The following is a 25137-nucleotide window of genomic DNA, read 5'->3' as shown; positions in this document are numbered from 1 at the left end:
ACAGCATGACATCCAGAGACCAGCCTACTAGACATGGGCTTTTTTGTCCTCTATTGTTAATTGTGGTTATAGCCTAATTAGTGACTTTTCATTTACTTTCAAATTGCTTTTGCACTACCTGGTGCAAGTCAGTTTGGTTTTTCACAGTAAGTCTGTTGTAGTAGCACAGCGAGAGTTTTGGTTAAAATGCCCTGAAGAGATGCTGGAATTCTGGCAGGGTTCTTCAGACCAGACTGCAGGAATGGCCTCTCACTTTCAAAAATGTAGGAGTTCCTGGGGCATGTGTTGGCCTTTCTCAGTGCGTCAGTGGACTGAATTCATCAGCTTGACTGATGTGAAGAAAACCAAGAGGTTTCCCCTGAGGTGAGGGAAGAGTCAGAGAACAAAAACTCATCAGAATGGAAGATTCAAAGGTGAAGGAGAAAAAAAAAGACATAAGGGTTAATTGCAAGATCAGAAGAAAGAGCTGGGAATACCACCTCCAGCAGAAAGCCCGGACATCACGACCAGTCTTAGCAAGGGCTACTCAGCCTAGTAGCTGTGAGGATGATTTGCTTTGCCAAGAGTGGAGGATTTTAATCTCCAAGAAACAGTCCAAACACGCAAGTACTTTGTACATTTTCCCAGAGTGTTTGTCCAAATGAAAGGGCTTCTTAATCTCTTTTCATCTGCTTCTTCGCTGGTTAGAACACACAAAATACCCATTATTGTTTTCTGTATTGATGGTCTTTGTGGTGGAGCAACTGAAAAATTAACTGTAACTTGCTGCTCGGTAGGTTGATGCTGCAGGTTTCACTGGCACAGATTTTCATTATTGAAAGCTATAGAAAGCAGATGTGTGCATTACAGAGATAGAGAGGGATTTGTGTGAATGCATATGCGGAGAAATTCTGCAGCCTGAAATAGAATATGGCAGAATGGACTTTAAGATGGACCTTTCCATGTACTACTCTGTTTATTTTGATTAAGTAGAAGTGGAGGGAAACAGAAAATTGTACAGTTAAAAAGAGAAGTAAGATCCACGTCAAATTTGTGCTGCTTAATTTACATGATAAATACTGCAGAATTTATTTTCAGCTGTCTTACCGGAAAATAACTTCGGACTTTTCCCCTTTATTTTTGTACAGGCTGGAACTCAGATCAGTCTGGCAGATTTATCATTTTCTGATGAGACTTGTACTCTGTGGTATAACCTTCTGTCTTGCAAGCAAATCCCTGGCAAAAAAAACAAGGATCAAAATGAAGAACCAATGTTTCTTTTAAGCAAGCAATCATCAGACTCATTGGACTTGGTGAGCGAAGTATTGACTGTTACTGTAATAACAAGAAAAAAACCATAGGCCCTAATTGTGCCATGACACTACAGTTCTGGATACATTGTCTTCCCCTGAAGATCCGAGGCCCTGTCTTGCAGACACCTCTGTTCATAGTCTTTTTGTGTGAGTAGCTCCCATAAGGAGTTACAAACTTGTAGCTAAGTGTTGGTAGGGCTGAAGCTTCTCAGTGGATTACAAAATTACACTCTAATTCAAAACATTTCAGCGGTTTAATTTTAAAAATAATGTTACTAAATGACTCTGTTAAGATTACCATTGACTTTCATATGCATGTATTAAAAATTGTTATTTATTATTTGAATTTGCATACTTAAAATTTCACTAAAAATGCTGTTTATGCAAAACGCATTCTAATTCCTTTAGTTAAGTAAACTTTTCTGCTTTAACACCTCCTCAGGAGAACGACGTTAAAATGTGACTTTTAAGAAGAACCTGTTTTTACCTAGGGATATTACAAGCATGAGGGAAAAAGAAAGAGGAGCTATGTTCCTGTCATCCCGTGATATTTGATTGCCTTGTCATTATAGAAACAATCTGTTTTTGATTGAGATTCATCCGTTAACATTCTACGTACTAACAATTCACTGTTTGTGATCTAGGCCAATTTTCCCTGGTACCAGGGAGCACCAGGGGGTAATACAGCTCTTGAAAGGTGGTCTTTTTTCTACTTTTTTTTTTTTTAATTGTTTTGTTTTTTCTTAAACCTGGGTTTTGTATCACTCAGTTCTGGTTTTTCCTTCTCTTTCCTTGTAAGCAGGATGCTGTGTCTGCTCTGCTGGAGAGAACATCCGCTGAGCTGGAAGCAGTAGAACAAGAGCTGGCTGAAGATGATGAGGAGGAGGATGAACACGAGCAAAGGGGCTCTGAGGAAGACTGGTAGAGCCATTTTTTCTTTACTGTTCATGCCTGAATGATTCTGCTCCTCCCTCTTATCCATAAATAATGAAAGGGCAGTGTGGGGATGGGAGTCTTGTTCTCTTGTGTGGTTAATTCATTTACCTTCTCTTAGGTTTACAGCATCTTGGCTGCCCTATTAGTTCCCAGTGCTGATGCTCCTCCACTCACTTGGGGTGTCTAAGCCACTGGAGGTGTACTAGGATGTCTTGTATCTAGCTGCATTAATTAGTGACTAATAGGATTTGAATGGAGCTCTTCTGTCTGACAAAGTCAGTGTATAGATGCTTCCACTGGTTATCTTGTTTTTGAAGACGCTGTGAACTTTCCTCTAACAGATTTCTTGCTAAATCGCTATGGTGAGTTCTGTTCCAGTGCAATTTTTTAGCTACAGTATAAGATTAAATACATGCTTTATTGTTGGGGAAGGAAGGACTTGTTTGTTTTGTGAATTTATTACAATCAGAGTCCTCCAGTGTAAACAGCATAGAGCTATAGAATATAGCACAGTGTAATTGTCATAATCCTGAAGGTGAACGGTAGTAGAGCTTGCAGGGTTTTATTGGAGCATATAACGAAATGTGCCTTCACATGAACTTAACGGAAGCATTTCAGTGATAATCATTTCCCCATTAGGAAAATGCATATGTTATACATGAGTGAAGGCCTAGGCCTTCCACTATCTTTCCATGGTGGGCTTTATCAGCTCAAGAGTAAGCCCGGGCTGCTTTTGTTCATACAGGTTAGAAATGCTTGCAGAAGCATCTGATGAAATTGGGGATGAAGAGGAAGATGGCATTAAGCTGGCAGTAGAAGGCAACTGTACCGATGACATGGGGTTATTCATTGATGCTGTAGAAACTGAGGAAGACAAGAACAGACAGAACAGAGATGAGGCCCGTGAAAGCCAGCAAGCTGCTGTCATACTAACACTGGTGAGCATCTTAGAATACATGTTCCTGTGGTATCCTACTAGATCTGAAGACCTGTTTCTGGGTAGTTAATCGAGGAATCTGTCGCATCCGAGCATTCACTATTTGATGTGGCATTTGCTGTAGCACTTGTATGAACTTTTAACAAAATTGGCATAGTCACTTCTGAGCTGTGCAGGCATTTAACAGGCATGCTACACAGAACTTCTAAGTCAGACAATTAATTAAAAATGTCAGTCTTCACCTTTTTTTTTTGTTGTTGTGTGAGGAGACTATGCAAGGTACAGGAGCAGTTCAATAGTTTCAATCTGTGCATACTCAAAATATTTCTGCATGTCTGCTTCATTGCTACGATTTTTTTTTTCTGATTTATCTGTTGTTTCCCTTCTAATAAACAGAGGCAGAAACAGAACAGAGATCAAGATCTTTAGAGCAATGAGGGAATTTCCTTATTTCTATTTTTGTGAAATACAAAATCTGGCTGAGCAGAGGAAGGAAGATAAATTAACAGAAGGCTCCAAAATATGTATTAAACTGAGTATTGTTGAACTACCTGCACATTATACATGATTAACTCCAATGGCATGTTCTTGTTAACTGTTTGCCTAAAACTGTATTTCACCTTTCGGAGAGGACTTTTAGAAAATCTTTTGTACAGATGTGCCTGATATGATAGCACATAATCTAGAAATTAAACTTTTAGAACGTATTTCTGCATCTTAATGAAAATAATGTTGCTTACATTAGACCTATGGGTTCTGTAAAACAGCAAAGATAAAGAGACAAGAATGACAGCTTGTTCCTTCAGGTTTGTAACGATACAAAAGTTTGACACCTCAGTGGACTTGCTGGAAACTGTAATTAACTTCCAATTAATGTGGAAAGATGCCAAATGAGCCAAGGCCGTGGTATAAAAGGACTGACAGTCTTCTGGGTAGCAGACAAATATAGATCAAAGCTCTAACTCAGCAAGGGGAAACATCAAGGAGAACGTCTGAAGGTTAGACATGCACATAAGTCTTTTGCAATGCCAGGGCTGGGTGGACCTGGACAGTAAGGGAAAGACATTGCAGACCTGACTATAAGCAAGCCACAGTATAGATCATCTTGTGCCAGATCCTCTCAGGGCTGCAGTTGTGCTATTTAGGTCCTCGTATTTATCACCTGCGCATTCAAAACCATGAACCTCATTAAATTACCCTAGTTGAAGAAAATGCCCCAGTGCACATCAGTAACATCACATGTGCCAGCTGCTGCAGCGCTTGTTCTGTCCCTGCTGTCAAGATGATTGCTGCGTGTAAGCACAGACAGCGCCTCCTACAGGGATGTTGGCATCTGAGGCTCCTCATGACATGTGAGGGGCAACTGTACCGGACAGCAGCCCCTTCTTGGGGCAGGAGTTGGCAGTGGCTTCTGCCTGGTTTCACACGGCTGGCGCGGCTCTGCACATTGCCATGAGGCACCCCCCTGCTGGGCCTCAGCAGATGTATGGAAGAACCTATCCCAGCCGCTTCTCTGCGTGCATAGGCACCATCTCGAGCATGGCCAAACCTTGCTCTTCCATAGATGCAGAACAAATCCAGTATATAAATACAAATGCTTAATAACTATCTTCTGGCTCAGAAAATCTGCAGGGCAGCAAAGGTGATGCTATGGTTCCAGTGGATAGAGAGTTACTTTCAAAGACTTCCCAGCTTCCCCTACTTATTTGGGGAGTTTTGTGTTTCCTTGTTTGGTGCATTATGGTGGGCAAGGCAATTTTTTGTGACTGATCTTTTTCCATCCCCTCCAAGGTGACAAGAATGCCTGTAAAATTCAAAGACAAAAGACCTGTGTAGTGGCATGTGTCTGGACGTAACAGTTCTTACAAACTGAATTCACAAATTGAATTCATTTTGATAGGTTGATAAAGAGACTAACACTGAGGAATCAGTTAACGAGAATGCAACAGTCCGACCCAAGGACAGAGCCAGCTGGAGCTCAAGACAGCGTCCCTTTGTCAGGAACAGCATGATTGTGCGCTCACAAACCTTCTCGCCAGGCGAGCGGAACCAATACATCTGTAGGGTAAGAGGAAAAACACTTGGAATAAAGAGCTATTAACTAAAGAGTCATTTAACTTATTGGGAATGATGCATTAATGATAGTGAGTCATGCACCAATTTTCCCTGCAAGAGGCAGAGCCTGTGCTTTCCCAGTGCTGCTGCTTTCCCTAACTGACCTGGTACGAAGTAGAATTGGCTTTCAGCAAAGTTGCACACTATTGTAAAACACCTTTACGAGGGCAAAAATGCATCCTGTTGGATAAAGGTAACAGATTCCTGTGCTGGCTCTCTGCAATAAGTGTTTCACTGTATGGCAGCAACTACAGCTCTCACAGAGCAAAATAATTTGTTAAAACGGAATGGAGTTCTCTGTAAACTGCCATTACATGAACATATTTTAATAATATAACCATTTAAAGGTAACCATGTGGAAAGAGCTCAGTCACCAGTTGTAAATCTCACTTTGTATCTTAACTGGTTTTAAACCTGGACAGCCCAAGTCTTGATGTAATTACCTCTTAGAAAGATGTGTGAGTGCAGCCTAGGGGCTAAGTTTAAACATGGCTTTGGCAACACAATTCTCCAGTCTCTACAGATGGTAGCACGGAAACTAAATAAATAAATTTAAATTATCAATCCTGCTGCTGCTAAATCACGTGAAAATGTGAAAATCACGTGTTTAGAGATTTAGGCATGCACAACCAGCTTGGTAGACTGTAATCTACTCACACAAGTATGACTTCTTTAAATGCTTCATGCTTTAATTATTTTCCAGTTCAGTTAGAGGTGGTTCCATAATACTTTGGAAATAATAAAATTGGTCATTTCTCTGTGATGGTCATTGGCCTAAACAAACCGTTGTCAAAATGTAAATACATAAGTATTCCTATATAAGAATGAAATGTAGTATTGTAACAATCTTTACATAGTTTGGATAGATCACTGTCTGAATTCAGAACGTAGTTTTCATTTTAATTCCTGTGCACTGGAAACTGGTTGTATTGTAGGGGGAGGAAGTAGCCTTAACTTCTGCCTGTGGGTCTTCTACAGGCAGTAGCACTAGATGCTCTGATAGTTGGCTTAGCATAAACTCTTGAGGTTTCTGCATCCAGCAAAGTTCTGGGCTTTTGTAGCTTTGAAATTTGCCAGAAGCCAGGTTCTGAAATAAGAAACTTCAACCAAACCACTGTCTTTCTTATCGTGTACAGTATAGCCTAGAAGGAACGATGCCTAGGAAAAGCCCATGTTGGCACAAATCAGTCTTTTACAGACTCAGAAATACTTGTGGTCCATTGTCAGCTCAAGAGTGTGCAGTGCAGCTGCATCCAAGTCCAGGGATAGGCCTGAATAACTCAGGCCTCCTCAGTCCTAGTCCCCACATGTACTGCAAACATGTCCAGCCTTCCTTGCTCTGGTACCTTACTAGAGGAAAGCAGCCAGTGGATACGCTCAGGTCAGCTGTTCTCTTTTCAGTAGAAATCGCCTAGCACTTAACTCTCGTACAGTGTTACAACAAGCAAAAACTATGTATTTTTTTGAGGCCTAAAGGATGGACTCAAGGTCTGTTTGGGGCCTTTGAAAACTTCCCTTGATAAGCGCTTAAAGAACATCAATGGTGATAATCAACTGAGCGTATCCAGGGTGAGTTCCCAGTAGCATTTCCATGGTGAACAGACAGACTTCTCTCTAGAGAGGTGTGCTCATATTGCAAGTGCATTCCATTTCTCACCCCCAACTCCCAGACAGTCCTGTGTAAGCATGCTTTAGGGCTCTGCCTTTGTTGGTTATGGAAATGTTAGCAGAATTAATTTTTTGTAGCTGTCTTTTTCTGAGGAGGTAAAAATAAATATTCTACAGATGGAAGCTTTTGCTTTCTTTGAAGATTTACCACCACGCGTGTTGATGCATCTGACAGTCTACATTGATTTACATGGAACTAATGCTGTAATTAAGAAAACACTGCTGTTGTGCTGTGATGCATATTTCTGAGAAGCTGCAGGTGCCTCTGAAGGAAGCTGTTATACAAAAAAAACGTTTGTTGGATGGGTGCATGTCTACAGTAATTTACCTTCCCTGTGGTCATTCATTAGTGTCTGCCCCAAGTAAATGAAATCCATAGTATAACCTGCAGTCACATAAAAGCCAGCCAGTCATTTGGTCCTTCTTAATACCCGGTTACCTTCCTTGCATTCCTGAACAGTCTACTTCCTATTCATTAAGATCGATGGCTTTCTTAGCCTGGGAATAGAATTTTAGAGTAGACGCTCTAGTTCAAAAATGTTTTATTTTATACTGAGAATAACCTACGTGTTTATAAACACTGAGGTTTTCTGACTGGTTTTATCAGTACAGATGTATTTGTATGTGAAGATGTTTTATATCTCTGTTCATTATGTACATTTTGACAGTTGAGTCGAAGTGACAGCGACAGCTCAACACTAGCCAAAAAGTCTCTCTTTGTGAGAAATGCCACAGAAAGGAGGAGCCTAAGAGTCAAACGGGTATGTACTGCGTCACCTGAATGGTTTAAGACAAATGGGGAAATCAGGAACAGCAAATACCTTAAACCGCATGCTTTTTAGTGCAAGTTTATGAGCAAAAGCGATACAAGCACCACACGCATCCCGTGTAGTTTCAGCTTGAAATTTCAATGTAGTGGTCTGTGTCCTCCATAGAATCACAGAACTGTTTGAGTTGGAAGGGACCCTTGAAGGCCATCTGGTCCAACTGCCCTGCAATAAACAGGAATGCCTGCAGCTGCATCAGGTGCTCAGAGCCTGGCCCAGCCTGAACTTGGCTCTCTCCAGGGCCGGGCTGGGCCAGGCTCATCTTTGCCCACTGACAAAGGGACTCAGGGCAGCTGAGGCTGCGCAAATGTGAGCACTGGCAATGTGCATGCTCAGCAAGTTTGGGTGGAAATTTCAAGGATTCTGATGTGCTTTTAAAGTTGGTTTACTCTTCTCCAAGAGAGTTTGAATAACAAAGGGATTGAAGGAGAAGAGGGTAAGATTACAGTTGTTTTACACAGAATTTATTCTTATAAGTTGTGAGGTATATTTTAATCTTGATTGCAACTAAAAATAAATACTCCTGCAGAAGGGTTGTTACCATGTTGCAGGATTACATTTGATATAAGAAAGAAATACAGAATAGTCTGGGATGACTTCTTCTGCCCCATTTATTCATGTGAAATGCCCAATGAAAAGATAATAAATAAATGTGCAATATTCTAAGGAAGAGCTTGTTTACAGGTTTCATAATATTAAGTAATTGCTTGGACTTTGAAAAAGCAAATGTTGTCTAAAAAAAGTAATGCTGTTTAAATCTGTAGGGAAGTCTTGTATAGTTTTGGGCTACTGGCATAGTATTATCCTGAGGATCAGGAAAAGGTTTCTTAGTTTTAACTTTATCATTCTACAAATGGTTGGTGAAACTTTTGCCTTTATCTGTAGCTACTGACTAAAGAGTAATTTCAGAATAGATGGATTTTTGGAGTTGGATCTTACAGTAGCAGCTTTTTGCTAAAGGAAAACAAAAAATAGTTGAGCTTTTCTGACTGTATTATGTCAAACCCTCCACTAGCCTCTCTAGATACTAATTTTTATTTTCTTCTTTCCCGAATGATTCAGCCTGTTTGCCAACCAATCATGCGAAGAGCTACGCAAGAGTGCCCTGTACGCACTTCCCTCGACTTGGAGCTGGACCTCCAGGCATCACGCACACGACAGAATCGCCTGAATGATGAGCTTCAGGCCTTGCGGGATCTTAAGCAGAAGCTTGAGGAAATGAAAGGTAGAGGAGAGACAGACCTTCCCCTGTGCATACTGGAGGATGAACGATTCCAGAAACTCTTGAAACAGGCTGAGAAACAGGTATGAGCAGCATACAGATTTTGTGTGAAGAAAAATATTCTCCTACCTTTTTTTTTTTTACAAATTTGTTAAAAGATTTTTACAGAATCTCACGTTTGACTACTTATACTATGTAATTCAGATATGTAAACACAATTTCTTTAATAGTCAATACCAAAGTATTTAAACCTAGGATTTGAAATATTATTTTTCTAGTGCCACCTAAACACTTCAACATTGCTCTTCCAGCCGTACATCTACAAAGTTTCATAGATATTTTTTGTCCTTCAGCACTGGCTGATTTGCAGTCTTCACACAACTGGTAGCAAAGAGATCTTTGTACCGGGCAGTGAGAGGCACCGGCCATTACTTTCACTGGTGTGGAGTGTATGGAAAAGGCATTATATCCACTTTGGCATATTTCCTTATGCAGGATAATGCCTGCAGATGAATACCAAGTTCTGTTCTTCATGTGATTGTAAAGTTGTACAAATACATATTCAGCATCTAAACTAACATAAGCTAAGTCAGGATGCCCTCATGTGGATGAAAGACAAGAAGCAGGGTAGAATTGACAAGACAGAACATGGGAAATTCTGACTCGATATATGAAAAAGCTGGATGCTGAGTGGTTTTTGTTTTGGGGTGTGGGTTTTTTTTTTATATTTTGAGGGGGATCATACAGTGAAATAAGGGCCCAGAGAGGTTAGCAACAACAAATAGCAACAACAACAACAAAAAAAAGAAACAAGAAAAATCAACAAAAACAAGAAAAATCAGCCTCCACTACCTCCACTTTTGGAGATACTGAGAACTTAATGGGGGAAGATGCTGAGTATGCAGCTCTGACTTGATCTGCCCTGAGCAGGAGATCAGAGTGGTCGCCCTTTGGAGTTCCCTTCCTCTCTGTCTTACTCTGTAAACATCAGTTCTCAATGAGGGGAGGTTGCCAGTGACATCCAGGAGGGATTTGTGTTCTTTAGCTATTCACAGTTGATGGAGATAAGTGTTTTGATGACACCCCCGTTATTCAAAGTAGCAAAAATGGAAACAGATATTAACAAGGTGCAAAGGATCTCTTAATATGCAAGCAACAGTTTAAAAAAATAGTAACTGTCAGTATGTATGCTTGTGTAGGGCAGGGAAGGGATAATCCTAATATTTACACACAAAAAGGGCTCTGAATTCGCTGTTAGGAATGGGATATTAGAGATACAAGAAACAAAAACATCAGCAAAAACATGACAGCACTCAGATGTCAAAAAGCAAATAAGACACTGGGAATCACAAAGAGAGAAAAGAAAGCTGAAATGGAACAAATAATAATTCTTTGATGACATAAATACATGTTATGCCTGCAACTTAAACATCATTCAGTTCTGGGTCCCCATCTCAAAGTAGGTAATGAAACTGCAAAGGGTGAACAAGTACAGTCAGAGGGAAGAAACAGCTTCTACGTTAGGAATGGCCAAGTAGCCTCAACTGTAAAATTGCAGGCGACAAAGAGGAGGGCAACTAATCATTGCCTTTTATAATACAGGGAGTAGGGAACTGAAGAGGTAGCAGGTTGAAAAAAAGCAAAAGTTTAGAAACTGTAAAATAGTTTTTGACCAAACATCATGAATCTTGCAAATTTACAGAGTCAAAAAGCAGTGTGATAAATTTGTGGAAGAAAAATCTAGCAGAGGTCATTAATCGTAGCAATATCACCTACTTCAAGAAGTCCTTGACCCTCAACTTAGGGAAAAAAAAAAAAAAAAAGGTTTTTTTCTCAGTATGTTCTCTCAGCTCCGTTCTTGATCAGTGCTGTTCTCTCTCTCTCACTCTCTCCTCCCTGCTCCATATCATTGCAGCCTTCCCCTGTGGATCAGATCAACACTGAGAATGCTATACTCTGCTGTCAGTGCCTCCTCTTGGGTTAGCAGAACACAGCAGTCTAGAGAACATTGTCATAGATTATTTTTCAGATCCTGCAGGCATTATGTCGACGGTTTACGGGCGTTAGGCCCGATTCCGTGACAAAGGGGACGGGGGACATCACTACATGATGTTATGATGTGGAATACCAATAACCGAAAATCACAAAACCATGACATTATAATGGTGCAGACTAATGCAGCAGCTCTAAGTGCCAGAGTAACTGAGAATGTCTCAAGTGAAAAAAGAAACTGCAGATGTGGGGGATGCTGAAAATCAGTCATACAGTTACTCTGCTTGATGCCCAATACACAGGCTCCACACCTTCCCTTCCTACCACACTTTAAGTACAGCAAGAACATAGAGTCCACTAATACCTACAGATCAGGAAACAGTAGGTAATGCTGTGCAGCAGAAACATTTACTCGTTTGTCTTAAATCCTCATACAAGTAAGTTTTCAGGTACCTGCTGTCCTCTGAAGTACTTCTCTTTGTGTACATCCTAAAAAGACTCCTGTGTCTAGCTACAAAGACCTTATTTCTTTCCAATACATCTTCTATGTCGTCCGTAATAACACAAAACTGAAACAAAGACAACAGCTTTTCATTAGACTCACTTTCATTCTTCTATGCAAAAAAAAGCACTGAATAAGGCAGGAGTTAGTGTTTCAGCTTTAATTTTGCTAAGCTTTCCTTATTATTTGCTATCTCATGCTTACGTTATACACAGATACAGAGATTCCTGTCTAGCTGAAGCTGGATTTTTGGCCCATGATGAATGCACGACCAGAGTATTAGCATGCCTTTTTGTATTTTATGTAGACAGAGGACTGCTTTTATAAATCACTCAAGAAGCATGGTACTAAGACAAACCTCGTCTTGTATATACCTTCTTATGTGCATACTCTTAGACAGACTGGGCTGAAGCCAAATCTACCTGAAAGCACAGCGAAACTATCAAGTTCTGAGTCCTGATCCGTGTTCAAGGTAGCTGTGGCAAATGGGAGAAACTTCCCTCAGTTTTCCACTTCTCCCTTCTATTGGACACTGCTGCTCAACACCAGCAGACAATGTCTTGTAGCTTTCTGCAGCCTGCCACACTTGTTGAAAATAAAATTGACAGCTGTCTGGCAAGTCACAAGTCTGTAGAACCTTTATCTCTCACTATGTATTGTTGGCTCAGAGTAATTTCCTGCATATAAAAATTAAAAGTATTTAAAAAATCGGAAAGGAGTACATGTACCAAACAGCAAGGTAAATGGACAGTCAGTGTTTTTGTTGTTAACCTGAAATGCGGTAATCATAAGAATCTCACATATAATGAGGGAAAAGGTAAAATTAGAGAATTTTGAAATATTGTTCGTTTAGTGTTTCGATGATAAATATTAGCTCGGGAGCTGAGAAAGACATATGGCCAGTGAGATGCAGAAAATTAATTAATACACTACCAGCTGCAGATTGCAAATGTATGTTTACTAACTAATAGGAAAAACAATGTTTATAGGTGTCAACAGTTTACGGGCGTTTGGCCCGGTTCCGTGACGAAGGGGACGGGGGATCCACGGGCCCACGCCCTGGGAAAAGGGAAAAGGGAAAAAGGGTAAGGAGATGGCCCTGAGAGCAAAGAACAGCGGCAACAATCTGAGGAGAAACAAACTAATTTACTACATAAGATATCGGAATGCAAAACAACACACTATAATACAATATAATTACAATTTAAGCTGATAAATCCAATACAGAGAGAGAGAATGTCCCAAAATCAAGGTAGGCCTTACTCTACTACCGACGATAAGACGGCTGGAGAGCGAGGTGCTGCCAAGACAAGAGACGGGCGGAAAAAGGGACGAGGTCTCGTGATCTGCAAGTTTTTGTACTGCGAGCTTTTATCTTTTTCCCTCCGGCTGGAAAATGGTAACAGAGGAGCAAAGTACCGTGGGGAATGTAGTAGTCCTTCTCTTCTGAGAACCAGGTATATCCACTACATGATGTTATGATGTGGAATACCAATAACCGAAAATCACAAAACCGTGACAATAGGTTAATTCCATTTTAAAATCTTGGCTATTTTGGAGTTGGGGACTGAAGTTAACAGCAGTATAAGCTGGCTGGAGGTGTTTTAAAATGGCACTCTTTCATACAAACACGAGTTCATTTCAGCAGACGCAGGGTACCGCTATTTGCTGGAAGTGGGTTTCCTTAAATACCGTGAAGCTGATAGCGTGGTGTAACGTTTTTGTATTAGTTGATTGTTGTTTGGGAATCTCCTGGGCTGAATTCAGATCTGGAGACATGAATTCCTAAGTTTCAAACCAAGTTAGAAGATGGCTGTTTCTGGCTTGGGCATGTGTTTTCATTTGAGGTAACAGACTAGCATTTGAGTCTGTGTGCTTAAAGTTAAGCATCAAAAATTAGCCTCCAAGCAACTTTAAGAAATGTTTAAGAACATGAAGTGCTTCTGTTAAATTTTGATGGTTGACAAAACTGAAGATGCAGTAAATGACCTCTGTGTGACAGTCACTACAGACTAGGAGTGAAGGTGAGTGCACACACAAGATGGCATTGCCCAGCCTTGCATCCCACGCAGAATGAGGGTGATAAGGCATGTGTTAAGAAACTTGTCTGCATCTGAACAGTAGCCACTTGCCTAAGTGACCCAGATGGCTACCCACTGAAAAGGAGCTGCTCTTCAAATTGTTGGGTGTTCAGATACCCTTGGAACGTTTAAAAAGCAAAACAAACAAACAAAAAGCAGCACTCAATAGCAATTTGCCACCATAATGGTGGATGGTTCAGCCGTGATGGTGCTATGATGATGTGGCAGAGCTCGCTAAGTAAGTCTGTAATAGAGGCAGCAGTACTGAGGTACGGAAACACTGTAACTTACTGGTGGGCATTCATGTCAAGAAAGATCCTTGATCTCTTGTACCAGACCGTGTTCCTGCCTTAGCTTTCACACTGCTACAGTGCAAAGGAGTTGTAATCCACATGCAAAATCTGTGTATTTTAAGCAGCTTAAATGAACCTCTCTGCTAGGACTATGACTTCACTACCATTAGGACTGAGAGAGCACTGATGGCTATCGCCAGCTCAAGGGAGAAGCAAGTCAGCAAGGACCTCGGAGATGAAAATCAGTGTCCATGCAGCCAAGACACCCCTCGGGAGCTCTCATCTTTCACCCGTTGTTTATTCCAAAGCTCCTGCTCCCTTCAGCTCTTATTGCAGTGTTTACTAAGGGATTCATAGGATAAGAAAAAGGCTATTCCTAATCTGATTTTACAGAAGATACTAAAACGTATCCTTTGTATTTAAAATGCTGTTATCTTGCATCTACCTTTCTACTAGTTTGTTTTTAATCCCTTATTAACATCAGAAAGGAAGATAAGTGACTGTATTTCCCATTCATGCTTGGTTGTATGGTGCTGGAAGTTTGATTTCAGAGGATTTAGCATCAGCTTAACTTGATTTGGGATTATGCCCTCAGTGCCTACAAAGCATTTTAATAGTAGAAGACACTGATGTGAAAAATGCATTTCAGAGACAAACAGTTATTTTATAGCTTTGTTTTCCCCCCAATCCAACATACAGTAAAAATTGTAGCATTTAAAATATTTTCTTGCATATATTTACAAAACACCTCTAAGCTGAAGTGCGTACTAACATTAAACTTTCAGCTGGGTGAAAACAATTGGAAAGGATGCATCTTCAGTCCCTCATGTTTCTTTCAGACTAGTGCATCCTGGCTGGGTTTTTGGTTTTTTTGCATACATTTGAGTAATAGGCTAATATGGTTTCTCTTTAAAAACAGATGCTTAGTCACAATTTGCAAAGAAGGTTATCAAAACTTGAATGTGTATTTTGAGAGAAGTTGTTTTGTTTTGTTTTGTTTTTTAATTTGTCATTTCATATTAGGTATAGACAACTTTCCGAAGAGCTTGCTTTAGGAAGTAAAACTATTTTATGTGGAAATTACTGTCTCCCAGTATTTAAAAGGCACTTTGTTTGTACAAATTTCGGTATAGTCTAACTTTAGTCACAAGAAATACCTCATCAACCTGTACAGCACCTAGTAACCACCTGTGATTGGCATGGTTTGGTTTGGTTTGGTTTGGTTTGGTTTATTTTATTTTATTTTATTTTATTTTATTTTATTTTATTTTATTTTTTAGAAAATGCTGTTATCTTATTTAGTGCCCACTGCTTAGGTTTGTGATATCAGTGTTCTCTCCTTGCGTAGAGAGCTTGCTTGACACAAGAATGTGTCGTTTCTGTGAAATAAGCAGTTGCTAATTACTAGCAAAATATAGTTATTTTACAGTTATTTTACAGGCTGAACAGTCAAAAGAAGAGCAGAAGAGAGGTTTAAGTGCTGAGAAACTGATGAGGAAAGCTTCGAAGGATGTATGCCGGCTACGGGAGCAGAGTCAGAAAGTGCCGCTACAGGTGCAGTCATTCAGGTAGGGCCTGTTAACGCTTTTCAGGCTCTTTTTAGCATAGTTAGGTAACGTGATTTTTTCTAAATGTAATCAAACGTGTCCTGTAATAGTAGTTTAAAAAAAAAAATCCACACACCTTTGAATTTCAAGAAACATCACGCATCTCAGAGGACTGTGTAACTTGCTGACATGACAGGGGGAGCAGTGAGTCACTGAGCAGTGGTGACGGTGAGGACGCAGGGTGAAGAGTTTCAGACCACTGTGGGCTGCACAGGTGTGCTTGTTGCCACGGCTCTGCTGACCCACAGGTCGACAGTGGGCTTTCAGGTTTGAGAGGTGCACACTGGCTTATGCTAAGTGAGAACACCACATGAATTGCCTCATGTACCTGCTGCTGTTTGTATAACCAAAAGGAGGAGGGAAATGCAGATCTCCCATAAATAAAAGAAGTCTTAAGCAAGGCAAAAGTACCGATTAATCAGTTTCCAGAGCAGTTGTATACTGTTCTACTTTTTTTTTTTTTTTTAGAGGAGATTTGTTTCAGGCAACAAGCATCACCAAAAAAGATCCTATCCTTCCCCTGCAAGAAGGATGTAGTAAACCTCCATTCTCCTCTTTCTTCTGATCACCACACCATCAGCCCAGGAATCCAGTTTATGAAGTTGATTTTTACTCTGTGCTACTGTTTGCAAACAGAACTGAAGCTCAGCCAGGGAAAAACATGGTTTAGTCTGTTGGACAAATAGGCATCTCCTGTGGCCAAATTGTACTCAACCTGTTAGCTGGGCTTGGTATAATGATGCGGCCTCAAAGACGCATCACACACAGAAGCATTTTGAAGCTCTCAAGAAGAATGTCTCTTGTGAGTTTTGATCTGTAAGCCCCCAGTATTTATCATCTGCTTCTGGCAGACAGGCACATATGAACTTGTTATGCTTCAGTAATGTCTCAGTTCATAGGAGACAAATGGTAACAGCGCAGTGGAAGCAACTGCAGAATGGGATGACAATCTTGCCTGCTTCTTGCCCAGACCTAATTTTTAAGTTTTCTTTTTCCAAAGTCAGGATCAAATGTTTTGTTTTTGTCTTCTCTCCTCTCCCCCCGCCCCCCCCCACCCCTCCCAAAAGAAATCATGACAGAAAATGCAGCCGTTAGAGCAATATCTCAGTCATGTCATTGCAGTTATTACAGAAACATTCACTTCTGGAGCTGCTTTTTACATGAATGTGCTTAAGAAGGAAATTATATCAGAATGCTCTGGCAACCACAGTTGTAAATAAATTCAGTGTATTTTCCAAGCCTGTATCTTAAAAAACTATGCTGTAACATTAGCAGCTCTACAGTACATGACAGTACTCATGCCATAAATGGTAAAATACTAACTTGTTTTATTTGGTAATTTCAGGGAGAAGATAGCATATTTCACAAGAGCGAAGATCAGTATACCAGCCCTTCCAGCTGATGATGTATAATTATGCATTTTCATTGAAGTGTTTTTTTCCATTGCTCATCTTTTTTTTTTTTAATGAACTTTGTAGTTCTAGTGACCTGCTTTTACAGCTCTTCTATTTTACATTCAATATTGATACGTTTATTTGTAAAATACAGTGAATTGAAATGTTGTATGTCTAAAAAAAAAAAAAAGACAAAAAAAAAAGGAAAACCAAAGTAGATCAATTTTGGTATACTGATGCTGATTTTGTACAGTTTGTATGTATTGCATGTGTTTTTATTTTGTAAAGATGGAACAAAGGAACAAAGGCAGTACTAAGTGTGTATCCTGTTGAACCGCACTGTATTGAGAAATATTACGTTCAACAGAAGATTGTTTATCTTTTCACTATTTTCATGTGAGCAGACTGTGAAGATGGCTGTTTTGCCACGCAATATTTTTGTATAAGAGTGTGACTTTTGTAGTTTGAAGTTAACTACAAGTGTAAGCTTTTTTCCAAAACATCAAGGCTGCCTCACAACAGCTGCTAATTAGATTCATCACCCACATTGGAGTTCTATTTCTGAAAATAAATTTCTTCTGTTCTTTGTAATATTGTGTAGGGAGAGACAAAATTCAGAGTTAAGTTTTGTGAATGTACAGTACTTAAACCTGCACTAAAAGGTTTCTTGCATCTGTGGGAGAGTGGGGAAAGACAAGGCAGACAAGCAACCCTAAAAACCTCCTCTGAGACTACCAAAAGGGCAGCTGCTTTCTGAACTGGAAGCTGAATCAAATTTGTAATACCAACAGTGAAATCAGAATAGTTATATCTACTACTCTTAGAAATGAGGTTCTCTATATTAGTCTTTTGTCCTCAAGGCTGCCTTATTGCCATCTAGGAGAATATAAACGTGTTCATTAGGTTTACAACTATGAAGCGGATTTTATGAACGTATTTGTACCAGGAGAAAAGTTTGACCTACAGTAACTCAGATATCAGAAGTTTGTTGGTGAAGTAAACTCTCCCTGAAAAAGTAAAGATCCTGACCAGAAGGCTTCATCTATTTCAGTGCAATCACATTTTTGAAAATACACAGGTGACTGTGTGCAGATGAGGGTGCACAGGATTAAGAAATAAATGTGGACAGCACACATCAGATAAGTTTTACTAGAGCCAGCCTCCTAGGAAGAAGCATCAACTGGAATTATTCTAAGTCCAGAATGTTAGATGTGTGTGTTTACACAGCCCTGTCTTGGTAAAGCAGTTGGGTTTCTTCTTCTGTGTGGACTCTGCAAGTAGGCAGACAGTGTAGAGAGCAACATTATTTCATTTTCTTCATCGTATGTTGCACTCAGATGCATTTAATTCAGTGTCTAAAGTTTTCTTCCCCAAGCAGCAACCCATACATGCATGGTCATATCTCTCAAAGGGGTTATAATTGGTGAGAAAATGGAAGTGAATATAACTAACATTATGGTAGCAGCTGTCTGAAATTCACAGTGACAATTCTGTGATGAGAGGTCGGTGTAAGCCTTACCCAAGGGCTTTCTTATGCACAAACACGTCAGTTCACTTAAATGTATAGCCAGACGTGCTATTTTGGGCAAGACGACTGGTTAAACATCATTTATGAATGCCCCATTTATTTTTTCTTGGTTGAGTTTGAGATAACATGTTTGAAAGGTCAATTAAAAAAAAAAATCTGGAATTATTTAATATAGAGGTGAAATGAAGGTTGACAGTTTCAACTTCTCAATTTGATTATATGTTTGTAGAATGATGTTTAGAGGTGTACTTTGTGATTTTTCTTTTATTTATTTACAGTCTTATTTATGTTGTGTTTAATATAGTTCAGTTCTGGCCATAAAAATATTTGACATACAATGCTATTGTGAAAAGTATTTGGAGCTGTCTGAATTCTTGCCAGATTAGCTGGTTTTCTTCACATGTTGAATAATTTTCAAAAAAGTATTATATATTTGTAAGCATAGAGTAAGGCCAAAATTTAAGGATTGCTAGCCTTAGCTCACAAAACTCATTGCAAAATGCACCTCATTTTGCAAATTGGTAAAGTTGAACATATTTATAGGCAGCTTTTAACAATTCTGCTTTTTTTAAAATTAAATTTAAATTATCCGACCTCAAAACACTCAATAGAATAAGCTAACACAAATAATCCTGTCGGTTTACAATTACAGATATTACTCAAAGCAGAATTTACTCTGCACAGCAGGGTATAACAAATGCAGTTAGCTCTGTTTCCAGGTACCACTATCACTGCAGTTGCAGATATCAAAAATCTAAATATTACTGGTACAAGAATATTTAACCAAATGAACAAAGGTAGGAAAAAAATTGTAATAGAACACAAATCAAATACAGTTTTTTAAAAAATATTGCTATGTTTATACTGTATTAAATATCAAATGCTCAGGACTGAACTAAATATTTAATCAGGTTATATTCTGAATGTGGTTCTGTTCTAATTTTGTCTGTAAAAGTATGCAAATACATCACATAGATTAACTTGTCTCTGCACTTTCCATGTGTTTCAGTGATTGGAAAATACATTTTTTTTAACAAAGTTCTTTTCCAGACCAGTGTTTTATTCAATTTTTTATTGCTGTTCTATGTCCTTGTAGCAGCCATCTGTTTCTACAAAGAGCATATATATTTGTCAATGTAAAATCCTTGCGTTTTATAGAAAGTTCACATGAATCACTGACAAGTCTTAGGATAAGTTATAAAGAAAATGATGCATACACTTGAAGTTAGTTCTTTACATTCATTAAATAAAAGCTGCAGTAGCAATGAGCACTCTCCACCAGACAGCATCTTGTTACTGCTAAAAATGCTGGCTTTCCAGAGAGTGTGTATGGTTGTGCTGGGATATATTCAGTTGTATATTCACACACACATACACACCCTGGATGGAGAATATTGCATTACATGACATTGAGGGAACAGTTAGTTTAGACTAGTGTAAGTGAATAAAGGTCTGTGGAATTTCATTTAAGGTTATATCTTGTATTAGACTTTTGTAATGTACGTTGAACTGGCACAGCAAACTGTTTCAGAACTGTAAGGCTTCTGTTATTTAAAAGTGTTAAGTCTCCCTGCATGCCTAGAGATCCAAAGTTTTTTACTCATTTCACATGAAAAAACAACAATCAAGCAAACAAACATAAAAAGCACCACACAAAGAACACTGCAATTGATCAGATTTTGGACAAAAACAGTGGTGACTTACATTAATTGATGAGCTATGACAATCTCTAATTAAAATTGAAAGTAAGTAGAAATTAAAGGAACCATATTCTAAGTAATAATCCCTCCCCCAATCTTGTAAACAGTAGCCAGTCTGTTCAGCAGCCTTTTCTTACTGTAACGCAAGAGTAAGAAATCCAAAAACTTAGTATGTACCCTTCTTAAAGTCTATTTCCAATTTCCACCTGTTGACGGTTGTCTTGCATATCTGCCATTGTATACCGTTCTGGTAATTGATGGTCAGATGATAAGAAGATTGTCGAGAGGAGCAGAGAGCCTCCTAGAATTATAAAAAACCCACCAAACCAACCACTGAACAGTGCATCCCCTATTTCCCATTTGGGTACAATCTCTGGGATAACTTCATCCCAGAATTCCTGGATTATCGTATGGGCAACCCAGGAAACAGGAACTAAAACCAGAACTCCAGATATCCACATGAGTATTCCTCCAAGTAGTAACAGCTGTTTCTTTAGCTTCTGCTCTGTATCCTCTATCTTTAGGCAGTCCAAACCAAGGCTAGAGATGACGAGGCTCAGAAGTCCTAGTCCATTTGATGTAGATACTAAAATCCTGGAAATCCTGAATTCTATGGGTAAAGCTAGGAAAGAATCAAAGTCTTTACACTGCGTTCCTCCTACGTCTTGGACTACACAGGTTTGCCAGAGTCCCATAGTCCAAAGCTCCAGTTCATTTAAGTCTAATCCGAGGTTTTTCCAGTCTGGTAAATAGTTACAGGTACCAGTTAAAATCAATCCTATTACAGACAACAGCAATCCAAATAACTGTAGCCTGTTCCTGTGGATTAAGTCCATTTTTAGCAGTCAAAGCAGCACTGATTGCTTTTGAAGACAATATTCTGCACATACTGAACACTGGCAAACATTAAAACAAAGCTTTATAAAGCATGAAATACTCCTCCCCCTCCAGCTTTATGTTACGTGGTTCCATGTGCAGCATTGAGGGGATAAGGAAATAATGTGGTAAACCACTAATTGAAGGGTGTGCCCACAGCTAGGCTCACCTTTCATTAGTCTGAGAGTCTGAGTTTTCTGCAAATTTTGGCATTTCTTAGTTTCTTATTAAAATAAGAACCACAAATACAGAGTACTTTAATATCACATCGATATATTCCTACTTAAATAAGGCTGTCCTCATTGTGGCCAGTTAAATATCATCTGCCTAAAGGTTCTATGTTGAGAATGTGTTTCTATAGGTGAATGGAGCCTAAGAAGCCTTTGATAGGATGCATAAAACCTCAGTATCTGCGTCAGAACAAAACAGCATAAGTATTTTTTTTTTGTCTCTGAGCGTACTTTTGGTGCAAGTATGCAGACGCCAAAATGCTCAGAATAACTTCCGTGAACAGTTTTATGTGCTAGGCTGGGATCACAAACACAACTTCTTGGGTACAAAGCACCACACTGTAATATCCCATGCACAAAAAGACATCTGCAAATCATGGTAGTATTTCAGAAATCTGCAGTTTGCTTAGCACAATTTGCTGGTCCACAAAAAACAATTTCAGGCAATGCATGCATGTGGAGCATTAAGGATGTGGAAAAAAGTTCCAATGTCACTGCATTAGGCAAGTGGAAAATTGCGACAAGGAATCAAGCCTTGAGGCTCAGTTAATTGGTTTTATAGGAAAAGGAAGCTTATTTTGGTTAAAAGTCAAAATGCCATGGAAGATGCATATTCATTTTCAGAATTTTACTGCGCAGTTGAGAAAACAAAAACACCTTTTCTACATAGTCTGTGAAAAATACAATTCTCTTGTGAAACATATTAAATAGTTCTGCAGGTGAGAAAATACACCATTTTCAGGTACCAGTTATGGAGAAGATAACTTTAAGAAATCAGCTAAGTAACAAAGAGTCCTCTGAATCACTACTGGAACAAGTTTCTGGCTTGCACTAGAGTTTGGAAAAGATAGGGCAGTCTTTCTGTCCTACTTAAAACCTTTGGTTTTAAGGCCTTGATTCAGTTTCCAAGCATTGACACTGATCTTGCTGTTCTGTTACTGCGTAATGGACCGAAGATGGATGGAGTTCAGTTGAACAGATTGTGCAATTAAGTAGAGATCCTCCTAGTATAAGACAAAATCCAGCAAGCCAGCCAACAAATAACGCTTCCCCAAAATCCCACCTGGGAACAATATCTGGTATATTCTCATCCCAAAATTCCTGGACTGTGGAGTGGGCAACCCAAGAAACCGGGACAATAGCTGTAATCCCCGAGATCCAGAAGAGCATTCCTCCAAACAGCAACAGCCGTTTCTTGTGATCCTGTTGTCTTTCACCAATTTTCAAACAGTCCAACCCAAATCCTGAGAACAAGAGGCCCAAAAGCCCCAATCCATTGGAAAAAAACATCAAAATTCTAGAAATCCTGAGTTCTGGAGGCAAAGCTAAGAAAGAATCAAAGTCCTTGCATTGCATTCCCCCTTCTTCCTGGACAACACAAGCTTGCCAGAGTCCCATGGTCCAGATCTCCAGTTCGTTCAGTTCCAAGTTAAGATTTTTCCACTGAGGTAAATAGGTAGTGAGACAGGATAGGACCCATCCCAACAGAGATAATAATATGCCACTTAATTGCACCACTGGTCGATAAACCAAGGCCATTGTAAGAATAGTCCTAAAAGCTTGAGGAAGAAGGTCGCCCCAGCGGTTCTGTAACAACTACTGTCTTGAGTGGTGGTGGAAGCTATGATGATTTTAGTTGTCTGCTGCCCCAAATATAAGCCCTTGCTATTAACCCTTTGTAAGCTCTCAAACACTTGTTTGTTCTTCACGAATATAATGTTTCACATAAGGGACGAAGGACTTCACTAAACCATGAGTTAGGCTTTCCGATAAGGATTTGATCTGTTACCTTCCAATTTGCTTGGTAAAATTATATCCCAATGCCTGATGATTACAAGCCTGAGGATGAACAAAGAAGGCTCTATGACCCCTCACCCTAAAATACAACAGAAATCTTTGTGCTTCGATACAGATTAATTAGATTTTAAGTGGTGATAAAAAGTCAGCTCTGTGTGCAACAGGACTTCATTGTAATAGCTAAATTTGAGATTTCAGGGATGTAAATCAAGGCCTTGTAAAGAAAGGTAGACTGTTTGCCTATAATCTTTATTCTTAGACTTCCTCAACATACATAACGGCTTATCTTCCACTGCCCCGTTTTATGTCCCCAGCACTGTAAAAGACACTCTGTAAAAGATCCTTACGTTTCACATTTTCTACATTCATTTCTTTTAAAATGGGCTTTGTTTTGACTGACTCTTAAGGGGAAAAGGAGACGGGTATGGTCAAAGCACCGTAGAGAATGAAATCCTAGACATCCCTCTACCATAATGAACTCCGGCAGATCACCAGATGGTGTAAGCTGTACCTGCATCAGGACTTCAGCAACACCACAGTAGCAGCTTACACCAGCCCAGTGTCTCCTTTCCTAGAACCCATGTCCCAGATGGCACAGAGCGTACACTCCGTGCCTGACAGCTTTTGGCACTCAGTGCTCCTAGGGCCAGGGGATGTCTAGTGCCTTTCTGATCAAAGCAAGATATCACTATGCCATTACCCCGCCAGCAAACCCTGCTTCTTCCTGTGGTCATGTTAGCTATACTTGTGCTTGTCTACTTGGTCAGCAGCGATAATATCTGTCCGCCATTCCCCCTGCACATGTCACGGCACAGCCTGTGTGAGGGAAAGCTGAGCAGTGTAAACACATGCACATGTGTACGACCCAGAGATTCTATCCAGTCTGTCACATCCAGCAACTGAAGGCAAATGTACCAAATCAGACAAATTTGTGTATTTTAATTTGCAGTTCTTCAAAATAGGTTTGATGATGGAAGAGCATAACACTGCTTTTGAAGGTTTCCAAAATCCTGAAAGGTGTCATTAAGAGACTTAACTATGAGGAAAATTCCCTTCCTCATTTCTGCATTATTCTGAGTCAATTTCTAACCTTTGGATTTTTACTGCCACAAGCTGTGAAGAACCAACACAAAGATAGATTATGTATTTCCCCTTAGCTTGAGTACCAGCCCAGCCATACAGCTTACACCTGGTCAAAAAATTACCACACACAAGAGTAGGAATCACCGAGAATATTACTGACAACACAGGGAACAAATCGATGCAAGTGAGGCTCTACTTTTGGCCACCCACTAGGCATAAGAAATAAAAAAACAAAACCTTGCATTCATTCAGAATCCAGATTGCACTTTTAGATTTGGCAGTGTGGTTTCCCTCCCCCCTTTTTGTGTTCAGAGCAAAAAAACTAGTTCTGGAAACCATCACAACATTCAGTGAGAAACTCCATAATGCCATTTGAATAATTTTTCAGGTAAACAGCTACTCTTCAGGAGAGCTTATGCTCATTCAGGAGCTACATGCTTATTTGACTTTTAAATCACAGTTACTGCCAATTACTGGCAGCCAGTCGCACCTCCCTTGTCTGTGAATCTTTAACATTTTCTTCCCTGCTGTTAATTCCAACTGTCAATACAGTGTAAAAGCACAAGATCAGGTACGTGACGTCCATTCATTCTGCTAATGTTGACCATAGCAGCAGCAGTATGCCAGCCTTCATGTTTTAGTGGTCAGAAGCACTGAGACTGCGGCATCAGTAAGATTTGCCAATTCAGCTCTGCAACTTACTGTTAACCACACAGCAACTTAGAGCAAGCAAAAGCTTCCTTAGACTACTCTCTGCAAGATTATAAAAGAATCCCTGTTTTTCCAGTGTAAAAAAAGATAGGTAAGACTTGCTTTGTTGCCAGGGTAGTAACAAGGTCTGAAATGCCTTAACTTGGAACTTGCTCAGTAAGCCCATAAACAAACAGAAGAACTTGTAGCTGAAACAAGATTACGTAAATTCTCCTATCTTCTTTTACACTTTTCCTCTCCATTACTTACTTATTTCTCTCACATTTAGAAGATGTCACATCCTCAGAAGGATTTTATTTTGGTCAACTTGTGCCTGCACAGGAGGTAACATCCTGGAGCTACTGCA

General features: G+C 39.6%; 3 protein-coding genes across 7 annotated transcripts in view; 1 reads left to right on the top strand and 2 right to left on the bottom strand.

Annotated features, from left to right (window-relative positions):
• Positions 1 to 19432, top strand: part of WWC2 (WW and C2 domain containing 2) — a 90116-nt gene extending 70684 nt beyond the window's left edge. For 3 of the 5 annotated variants that reach the window (XM_021397425.1, XM_021397427.1, XM_021397428.1), the window contains 8 exons: positions 1128 to 1292; positions 2092 to 2213; positions 2974 to 3166; positions 5066 to 5230; positions 7617 to 7709; positions 8838 to 9080; positions 15306 to 15433; positions 16818 to 19432. In XM_021397425.1, coding sequence (XP_021253100.1) covers positions 1128 to 1292; positions 2092 to 2213; positions 2974 to 3166; positions 5066 to 5230; positions 7617 to 7709; positions 8838 to 9080; positions 15306 to 15433; positions 16818 to 16884 — 1176 coding nt within the window. In that variant the 3' untranslated portion in view covers positions 16885 to 19432. Of the gene's footprint in view, positions 1 to 1127; positions 1293 to 2091; positions 2214 to 2973; positions 3167 to 5065; positions 5231 to 7616; positions 7710 to 8837; positions 9081 to 15294; positions 15434 to 16817 lie in introns of all 5 variants that reach the window. The other 2 variants (XR_002438942.1, XM_021397426.1) reach the window with 2 other exon arrangements.
• Positions 19577 to 20947, bottom strand: LOC110399171 (claudin-22-like). Its single transcript, XM_021397429.1, has one exon. It carries the CDS (start codon positions 20928 to 20930, stop codon positions 20277 to 20279), a length of 654 nt encoding a protein of 217 aa, XP_021253104.1. The 5' UTR covers positions 20931 to 20947; the 3' UTR covers positions 19577 to 20276.
• On the bottom strand, positions 22083 to 24456 carry LOC110399172 (claudin-22-like). Its single transcript, XM_021397431.1, has one exon. The coding sequence runs from the start codon at positions 22737 to 22739 to the stop codon at positions 22086 to 22088; it is 654 nt and encodes a 217-aa protein (XP_021253106.1). The 5' UTR covers positions 22740 to 24456; the 3' UTR covers positions 22083 to 22085.

This window comes from Numida meleagris, chromosome 4 (genome assembly GCF_002078875.1).
Source record: "Numida meleagris isolate 19003 breed g44 Domestic line chromosome 4, NumMel1.0, whole genome shotgun sequence".
NCBI classification, from domain to species: domain Eukaryota; kingdom Metazoa; phylum Chordata; class Aves; order Galliformes; family Numididae; genus Numida; species Numida meleagris.
This window is presented reverse-complemented; position numbering and strand designations above follow the sequence as displayed.